Raw genomic sequence first — 10,379 nt, 5'->3', positions numbered from 1 at the left:
ATGCTCCCCCTTGTCCCCCCAACAATAATCAGCACCACTATAAAGTATAATAAAGAATAAGAGCTGGAAGGGGCCTTCAGAACCATCAACTGCTTTCCTTTCTTTGATCTTCCTTTTCCTTGGGGAAAACCCAAGGGCCCAGAGGAGGGTTCACTGGCCCCTGAGGCTGAGCTATGGTGGAGTCAGAGACTCAGAGACTCCTAGAGTTGGAATGGATCTTAGTGACCACCTTGTTTACCTCCACCCCCATCATTTTACAGAGGCTCAGTGGTCAAGTGAGACCAGAACCAGCACTCCTGGCCCCTAAGCCGGCATTCTTTCAGCCACCACAGGAGTTAATCTGGGGGCCCTCCACCTTCACTGCCTCCAAGGAGAGCAGCCCGGCAGTCTCTTTCAGGGGAAGTAAAGGCCTGCGGAAGGCTGTACTTTCCATGCCCATCATCCTGGCCTGCTGCTGCCTGCTTTTTACTAGCCCAAGCCAAGCTCCTCTCAGGGCGACCCCTCCCCCCTCTCTTTAGGGGAATCAGGTCCGCACCAGAGCTGGATTTGAGCTACTTCCTCATAGGAGCCGGTTCCTGGCCAACCCAACTCCGGTTCAGACCAGACACAGCTCTGCTCAGTTAGCACTGGCCTTCATACCCCTCCTTCTTCCTTAGAGGACTGCAACAAACAAAATGAGTCCTGGCTCTCTAAATTTCACACCATAGGGGAATGCCTTCTCCTAGCTCCCCCTTAAGTCCTCTCTAGTGCCCATCTCAGAACCTCTAGCTCACTGGTTAATTTTTCTCTTTTATTTGCTGTGATTCATGCCATAGCTCAAGGCACCATACTCAATATTGTCTAGTCAGTAAAATCTCTCTCCCTCCAGTCCTGGTCCTTCCTTCTCCACCCTCAGTTCCCCAGGACCTCTCACTTTATCTTCCTTTCCACTCCTCTTTAGGCTCCTAGGGTTCATCCGTCAGAATGACTTGGACCTCTTTCCTCTAGGTCCCTTCCCCCCCACTTTCAGCCTTCCCAAGGGGAGAGATGCTCTGTCTCTTGAGAAGGGATTCTAAGTCCATCAAATACCAGACCCTGAATTAGGATGGACTGGTGAGTATTTGGGGTAAAAGGAAGTTATTCCCTAGGAATTTTGAAATAATGATAATGATGATGCAGTATTTTTGGTAGAGAATCTAAGGATTTTTAAGACAGGGGTTGTTTTATTGTTGGTTTTATGTACTTGGTGCCAAGCACTGCACCTTAATGTTTGTTTTGTTGAATGGAAGAACTAGACTTTAATGGTTAATGACACTGTCTGGTAGAGACAGGTTCCTTAAAGAAGCTGATTTAACTTGAAAGAGGGATTAGATTTCTTCCACATGGTTTTATTGAAGAATGAGGACCAATTTTTGAAGACTAGAGCCCTGAAATTTCCTGAGTACCACTAGAAAGGAGTTCTGTGAATTAGTTTCTTAAAATAATTTGACAGCTCTTATTTATTTAATTTGAAACTCCATTTTATGCATTTGAAAATACTATTGGGAGAAGAGATCCATAAGCTTTGCCAAACTGCCAGTGGCATCCATGACACATAAAAAAATTATGAATCCGTGGGTATTAAAATATCTCCAGCAGGCCTGGATATAAGTAAACCTGGGTGTGAGATGGCTGGGGAAATGAAGTAAGGGAGATGTGAATGTAGGAAGAAATCAGATGAAGAAAAAAAAGGAGGAAGAAATAAATACTGGAAACCAGCACATATATATGAGGTATAAAAATTTGTATTTATATTACAATGAAAGACAGATACAACACAATACCTTTGGTGAGAGCCGCTAGCAGCAGCAAGCACCAGGAACGTGTGTACAAATGAATCTTTACAATATAATACATCTTGCCACCTACAAAGCGTTCCTTTTCAGGTACATATTCAAAATATCTCTGGCACAGAACCTGCCCAGGGCACCTCAAGAAATCCCCAGTCACGTGATTCCCTCTCGTCTTTCCCCCACTCCACACAGCACCTCTGGTGTGGCTCCTTAATCAACTTGGCCCCTCTCTCCACAGAAGCCTCAAAGATGACTTCTGGCGGCCTCCTTTATACCTATGAGACGGCATAGCTTTGGAGGACGAAGGACTGGTCAGGACCCTTCACATAGGTGTGGGGTGGGAGTCAGCAAAAGTGTCCTTAGGGAAAGCTATATCACTAACCAAGCTGGCCAAATGGGATCTCCACTGACATTTTTTTTTCAGGGACCTGACTGGAAGATGATTTTCCTTGTATCTCACATAGAAACCCAAGATTTTGAAGCTAGACGGAACCTCAAGAGTTAACTTAGTCCAACCTGGATGGGGACACAACAACCACTAACTTTTATCCCTGGATCCCACTCCCCTTCATAAGAAGGGTAGCAAAAAAAGAAGCCCTGGGAGGATAATGGAGTAAACAAGATTTTATACTGATCATGAGCTTCCTTCCAAAAGGAACCACCTTTAAAACAAAAAGTGAGATATCTAAGTTAGACTTACTTTCCCCTCTCCAGGATAGCCTAATGTGAAAAGATGGGAGAAGAATCCTATATTATTACACTATCTGACTCCAAAATCCACCATGGGAAGAGATTCCCTAAAGATCACATCTGAGGGCCTTCCTTTATTGACATCTGAGATCCAAATGGCCGATGAGTGGTAACTGCTCCCTGGATTGAAGCTTGGGCAATTAGGGGGATTTCTATTTTATCCAGAGAAAATATTTTGGAAGAAGACGACAGTAGGTGGTGATTAAGGAAACCAGAAAATGGAACACTCCGAGTAAGCACAGACTATGCTCAGGGCAGTGGGATCTGCCCTGGGGCACTGTCCGATCAGCCTCCTTGTTCACTGTGTGCCCAGACCTCCTTTCACATGGGTAAGAGAGGTGAGCATGGAAGGGTCTTAATCTCTCTATGTTCTTACACATGGCTTTGTTAATTTGGTTCATTGATTTAAAATAAATGAGTTTGGTAAAAAATGATCAGAAAGAAAATACATTTTAAATGCAGACATGATTCATTATCAAATCTGAAAATTCTGTGTCCTGAGCACCTGTATATTTCACTGAAGTGAGTTTGCAGCCATGCCGTATAAAACTATTCAAAGAAGTTGGGCTATGCTGACAGTCACTCTCCTGGCCACCATTTCTAGCATTTGTGCAAATGACAGTTTTTAGATAACACTCTGGAAATGAATGGACAAGTAAGGGATGGTTTGGGCTGTGAAACCTCAAAGCCTTTGTAGCCAATGGGGCTTCCTCTCCTAGGCTGGTTTAACCCAGCTCATGACAGATCCTGGTATGAAAGTGTCCTGGTGAAATTAAACTGCTTTATTTGAAACCAAGCTACTCTTTCCACAGGCAGTCCCTCCTTCTCAGTGCCAGGAAAAAAAAAAAAAAAAAAAAAGGAGTCATAGGATTTTCAAACTGGAAGAAATCTTTTGAGGTCTTGGAGTCCTCAGTTCTACTGTTCTTCAGATAAGAGTAGAATGAGTTTCCTGAAGTCACATAAACAGTAAGTGGTATTGACTATACTTGCAAATATGGGCAAAGGGGAGAGAGTATATGATGAGTTATATTTAGTTTCCAAATGCCAGACTAATGAATATATTCATTTAAAAAATTTATTTCTAGAAAATCTCAAGCCCAACAAGTCATTCCTGAACTGTCTATTGGACCCATCTCTCCCATACTATTACTAAGCAAAAGTGTTAGAAATCTACAGAACAAAGAAATTGGGGGAACCCCAGTTGCCAAATCATGGTGGAGCAGGGGCATTGCCCAAATTACCAACCAGCTTCCAAAGAGGGAAAAAATACTTTCTGCTCCACGTTGCTGTGCCCTGATATGACCTGGGAGTTCCAATATGGGCTGTGGATTGAGTAACTTTGGAAATCTCTCTCTTTGAAAACCAACTGGGCATTGAGAGAAATGAGAAGGAGAAGGACAGACACACCCTGTGCCCTATATCTTCTGGGCTTGGCAGGATTTGTGAAACTACTGAGAAAGCTAGGACAACTGGGTATGCAAGACCTCCCCAAAACAGGGTCTACATATTCTTGTTGGGGGTAGAGGAGATGTGTGTGGAAGGGACTGTTTCAAATTAGCATTCAGCGACTATCACATTCATTTTTTAAACTCTCACCCATCCCTCTGTTAATTTAAAAATTTCATTTATTAGCAGGTTCTGTGCAAGAGGGTCTCAGGAAAGGAAACACTTTACAATTCAGGAGCATGCTCATTATAGAACGAATGAACAGCAACAGTTGATCCAAACCTCACTGTGGATGACCTGCCTAACAGTCTTATGTGTTACTTGAAGTAAACTCATGATTTTGTTTCCATGATTTGGAAATTAGTTATAGAGGCACCAAAGGAGCTAGTAAAAGTTTTGCTGTTTCTCAGCTACCCACAATATAAGTCTATTGCTGTGTAAATTTTTTCCCCGGACAAACGAGGATTTTAGTCATTTGCAAGGTATATTGAACATAATATCCTGCATCACAGAAAAGGTTAATGGTTTTCAGAATCAGCTGCCAAAGTTGATGACCCAGAGCCCTTCCCCCTACCCCCCCCCAGCTGATGGAAGGGGTGCCTGTGAGTTAGGTTACATAACTCAAAGGGGACCTTTTCCTCATTAGCTAGATTCCCCACTGTGGTGAGAGCAAGGAGGCACCCACCTCCAAAAAACAAAAACAAAAAAGCTGCCATAAAATGTCTTCAGGTTTCTACATCCTGTACTGTAAAAGCAATGGGAGATCACATACACTGGGTGCTGAATGAACAGCTGGGTCTCTGTTTGAGGACTAAGGGTCAGTATTCTGAGGATTGCTCAAACACTACAAAAAAAAATAATAAATCCAAGATGGCAGCACCGTGACAAGTTCTAGGATGTGATACAGTACAGTAACATGCTCTCGTTTCAGAAGCCAGTAAGTTTCTGTCTCAGAGATCCCAGCTCAATAAGCCACTCCAATAACAGGGCTGTGTGTGCGCTTAAGAAAAGGAGCTAGAAAGGGAACCCTCATCTCCCTCCCTTGCCACTCTCCCCATTTCCAGCTCTGGCTAATTCCTGGGAGGGGAGGCTGAGGGAGACCCAACCGCTCACATGGAGGACCACAGAGGAAACCACTTACTCACTTGGCCAGGTTTCACTGTCTATTGAACAACGCAAAGAGAGGGACACACAGTCACCAAGGCACGATATGACAACGGTGAAGAGTCCCTGGGACTCTGGGTCTGTACCACTCCCTCCCAATGCAAGGAAATGAGAACATTTAGGAAAATATAATACAAAATCTCTTACAGGAAATATAGACTACACTTGCTAAAAATCACTTCTCTAAAAGTGTTTATAGCCATTTTCTTTTTTTTTTTTTTTTTGTTGTTGTTTTTTTGTTGTTTTTTGTTTTTTCTGGTTTGTTTTTTGGGTTTTTTTGTTTTTGTTTTTGTTTTTTTAAAAGACCTCTAATACTAATGCAAAGACTGGTCCATTTTTTCTTACCCAGCAAGCCAAGCCCTAATGACTTTACTAAGCAGAATTTGTATTAAAAAATACATCTTTGTAGTATTGCTACAACATGGGTAAATATGTTCAGAAAAGCTGGACAAATGCTATATAAGTTGGGTTGTTTTAAAGCATAACTTTTTTTTTTTTTGCATTTTTTTAAAGAGGAGAAAAATGCTGTTACATGGTGTGCAAAAGGAGAAAACTGATTTACTTGTCCTCTAAGAGAATACTGGAAATAGGAGCTGGGCCTTTCCCACCAAAGATAGTGGCTGCTGCAAAAAAAAGAAAAAGAGAAGGGGTCTACCCACCTCCCCCAGGCCTCCATCTCCAAGAGCTGGCACTAACATGAGGTCTCCAAGCTCTGGAGGATCAGCCGACAGCCATCAAAGGAAGGAAGTGGGGCTGCTCCCTCCCGAGGCCCCCTTTCCCCGCCGCCCAGACAGAATGAGCTTGGCTGCCATTAGCACGCTGAACACACAGAGCCAAAGGCGACTTGACATCCCTTACGGAGTCATTCTTTAACCTGGCTTTCCCTCCACCCAGTCTGAAGCACAGTGGTCACTAGTTAATAGGGGAGAGATCTCAGAGCAAACCTTGTTTTAAAGAGCAAATTAAAGTAGGGTAGGATGGAGGGGAGGGGTTCTGCCACTCTTAAAACTGTGGGAAGGGTTTCTACTACAGTCTTAAGTTGGCTACGACCCATTCATCATTTCTCAAGGGCAAACAAAACTTTCAGAACACTAATAGGCTAGGAGGTGCTGCTGGAAAACTCCTCCCCCAGGGAGGAGCTGGCCTACAATCCCAGCATCCACAAGTCCAGTCATTTTTCAAGATTTCCAAGGGGTCTCTCTTGGTTTCTTTCATTCTCCTGATTTTTGGTTTGCTTTTGGTTTCTTATTAAACTTCTTACACCGTCATGCGTGTTTCCAGCAATTACATTTAATACTTCTTCAATGGAATGATTATGACTTTAAAAAAAAAATTATAGTTACAGCTACATCAAGCTAACTTTAAGTCACAACTGTACCTAACCACGGATCTCTGCAGTAAAAACCGGGGTTGACAAGAGCTACTTGGTGTGGTCCCAGGGCAGGGAACCAGGGGTTCAAAGCCCCCGCTTCTTCAGCAGAGGCCAGTGGTTGGAGTTTCCTGGGAGAGCCGCAGTGGACACGGGTGGAATCGGTCTTCAGTCTAAGTGCTTCAGTTGGATGCTCCGGAGGTGGACGGGGTCGGGGGGTGCTCGCTCGGGCCCTACGAGAGCCGGCCCGACAGTCTGCGGGAGTGGGAGTAGCTGCTGTCACTGGAGCCGCTGCCCAAACTGTAGTGGTCATCGGCATCACTGGCACTCCCAACACTGTCCATTTCCCCTGGGGTGAACTCCATTCCTTCAATGTCCACTTCTACGTGGGAAGAGAGAGTCACACATTCATAGCTTGAAAGCAGAGGGAGGTCTTACAGGACATAGAATTACAGGCTTTAGAGCAGAAACTCCCAAGATCATCTAGACTGAATTTCTCATTTTGCAGAATGAGAATGGTGAGGTCCATAAAAGTTAAGTAACTGCCATACAATCACCTGGCTCATGGATCATAGTCTTTAGAGCTAACTAGAAGTGACTTTAGAGATCCCTCACATCTAAAAGTCCCATGTTACAAGTAAGGAAGGCTTCTTGGCCCTAAAGGATCATGTAACTTAGGCCTAGTCTCATAAACTTGAGAAAACTTCATCCCATCAGTCCCATTCAGTCCTCCCTCTTTTTCATCCATTTGAAGATTTCTCACCCCATTATATACATCTCCCACTAGGGCATCTCTGTGACCTGGTCCCTCCTTCAGTACTAACTGTAATCCTCCCTCTACCATTTAGAACCTACACCCGCACATAAGTGGAAGTTTTCAGGAACCACTGTAGCTATTTCCTGGACTTAGCTAAATCTTGAACTAACTTACTCTAGTGATTAAGCAGAGGCAAGCAGGTGATAGTCTATTGTTGCTTAAAACAATGAGCAGGAATCAGAGACTCCACTTCCACCCCCGCAAACAGCCATGCTGGGAGAGGGGCTGCTCTGCTGCCTCTCAAATCAAGTCTCTGTCTACTGCGCCTTTTCCAGGCCACTCTCAGAAGAAAAGGTGCTGCCAACTGAAAAGCCTACTCCAGCCTTCTTCCTTCCCTCCCTCACTTGTCCTCACCCCAGCCTAAAGCCCAGGGTTCTACCTACTTGGTGGAGCCCAGACCTGATTAGTGCAGAGCCTGGAATCACTCCAAGTCACAGACTCCATCTCTGTCTTCTGGGAACCAGGAGCCTTATTTGGCGAGGGAGTCCCTTCTAGAGGATGGCCTGTCAGGCCATCCACAATCCAAATTAAGAGAAGGTATTGCCTGGGACAGTACTTTTCAAAGCATGGTTAGACTCAGGGAGCCCACTAGGTCAACATTACTTTCATAAAAGTACTAAGTAATAGTACTGTAATAAAGCAAATATCAATAGATATGATCTACATAAACAAAAGTTCTTTGGGAAGTGGCAGGATCCTCAATAATTATACTTAATTATATGTATATCTTTATAAATATATATTTTATATATATTTATAATATAATTATATCCTCAATAATATAGGGTTCTGAGACCAAAAAATTTAAGAGCTATTGGCTAAATGGAAAGTAGGCTGGACAGAAGAGGTGTGGGGTGGGGAAGATGCCATGGAAAATATGGGTTCACTCTATGGCTCCACCACTTAGGAGCTGTGTAACCTTCGTCAGATTCCTTTATCCCTGAGACTCAGTTCCTTCTTCTCTCTAATAGGGATGATATCTGTACTGTCCCCCTCACAGTGTTGCTGTGGACCAAAAGGTATTTAGAAAAAGTGTTTTAGAAACATTCAAGTTACAAACGATTCTTATCCATCCCATTTCCTACTAATAACTAGTAATCAAACTTCACATGCCCACTAGCAGGGCATTAAGGAGAGAGACCTAAGAAGGTATCGATATGTGGCAAATGGAACTCAGTCAGGAAACCCCAGGGCTCAGTCTCTTACTGGCAGGTCACAAACTCTCAGTGGCCAGGCAGCTCTCTCTTGAAGTATACAAAGTCTTCTCAGAAGAGACTTTGCTGATGAAATCACAGATCAAATGCTAACAATGATCACCTGGAGGGGACCCCTACAGATGAACCTCCTAGCTGGCCCAGCAATGTGCTTTTTCTCCTAAAATTCTAGGGCAGACCCCTGTTCTAGGCAAAGTCCGTCCCAGTCTACACCTGCTTTCCATGCTCTCTGTGTGTGTCTTCTCTGTCTCTCTCTGTCTCTCTCTGTCTCTCTCTCTCTCTCTCTCTCACACACACACACACACACACACACACACACACACACACTGACCTTGCTCCGAGTCTGTGGAGATGGTCGAGCCGGTACTGTCGGTGCGCACACGTTCCATGCCTTGAACCGAGAGCTGCTCCAGGCGGCGTTTGAGGTAGCGATGCTCACGCTGCAGTTGTTCCTTCACGTTCAGGGCTTTCCGGTCCTGTTCTTCCAATTTCTGGACAGGTTGGGGAGGAAGAAAAAAGCAGGAGAGGGAAAAATTATAGGAGAAAGGTCAACTGTGGTCCAGGGCTAGACCGGGACATCCCCACCTGCCTCAAATGCTAAGTACAGGTCCAGACCAAGCCTAGGCGCAGGGGTCTCCCCTGGATTTCCCCTTGATCATAGGAAATAATTGATCCCAGGGATGTTCAGAAGTGAGACATGATTTCTCTCCAGGCAACAGAGAGCCAACTGGTAATTCTGAGTCAGAAGCAGAGGGGACAGAGCAAGTTCCACAGAGATCCGATGGTTTTCCCACATGAGACCCAGACTTCTAACACCCTGTAGCCACCTGTGAAGCTCCATCATCCAACCTAGATTTTGGTTTGTTACCCATGGTGCCCGGCCCCATGAATCCATCTCCATCTTCTCTATCTTCACCCATGGACCAACATATGGACCATTCATTCTTGGCCCAATCTCCCACCCTCACACAGTCCATTCTCCTTCACCTTCCCCATGTCTATCCATAAAACCAGGGCATTAAGAATTTACAATGAGTTCTAGCCACATCCCCTTCTCCATTCCCATACCAAGGCAGTTTTCTCTGCCTTGTAGGCACAAAGAAGCAAGAGGAAGAGGAGAAAGGAAGCAATAAGAAGTGAATGGAATGGAAGCCGGGTTTCAGTAGAAACCCATTTCCCAGACAACAACAAAGGATAGCTGCCTTAGGGGTTGTCTTGTAGCTGCAAGGCAAAGATGTGGGAGCAAGGAATGGAGATGGGGGAGGCAGGCAAGCCTGAGGTCCAATAAGTCCCCATCCATGGATGCTCAGAGAAAAAGCCAGTGGAATCATCCACCCTGCAGGCAGGCACTTCTGGGACACTGTTAGCATAGCGCCTTGCACACGGTAAGTACCGCAGCAGTTTGCAGCAAAGCAGCCCAAGGACCTGAGGGTTAACAGAGTGAAGTGGACATGTCTGGGAGAAGCCACTGGGACCAACGATGGCACCAGAAGCACCAGCTCCCAGTCCTGTATTCCTAATGAAAGTGCATCAGGTCACCACTGCACATTGTCGAGATTTTTGCCCCTGACACTGTCACGGCAGATTACTGCATGCTTTAGAGACTACTTACAATAATGGCCCCCAGCTCGGACCTAACAAATAGGGAAATGAGGGCCCAGACCCAGAGGCAGGACTTAGCAAGGTCCCACAGAGAATGATCTCTCACCTTTTCCTCTCTGCTTCAGGTCATTTACAAAAGTAGTCGACAAACCTTTCCCTCATCACTGAAAAATGCTGAGTAGAGCAGGGTGTTAGAGTGGTGCTGG

At 44.9% G+C, this 10,379-nt stretch overlaps 1 protein-coding gene across 2 annotated transcripts in view; it reads right to left on the bottom strand.

Annotated features, from left to right (window-relative positions):
• Positions 1-1,745: 1,745 nt before the first annotated feature.
• The window catches only part of MXD4 (MAX dimerization protein 4), a 54,032-nt gene continuing 45,398 nt past the window's right edge, over positions 1,746-10,379 (bottom strand). For both annotated transcript variants that reach the window (XM_031942624.1, XM_031942625.1), the window contains exons 5-6: positions 8,903-9,062; positions 1,746-6,922 (exon numbers count right to left, since the gene is read on the bottom strand). In XM_031942624.1, the coding sequence (XP_031798484.1) occupies positions 6,774-6,922; positions 8,903-9,062 (309 nt within the window). In that variant the 3' untranslated portion in view covers positions 1,746-6,773. The remainder of the gene's footprint in view (positions 6,923-8,902; positions 9,063-10,379) is intronic.

Source organism: Sarcophilus harrisii, chromosome 6, assembly GCF_902635505.1.
Source record: "Sarcophilus harrisii chromosome 6, mSarHar1.11, whole genome shotgun sequence".
Classification (NCBI taxonomy): Eukaryota; Metazoa; Chordata; class Mammalia; order Dasyuromorphia; family Dasyuridae; genus Sarcophilus; species Sarcophilus harrisii.
Note: the sequence above shows the minus strand (reverse complement) of the source record. Positions and strands in the feature narration are given on the sequence as shown.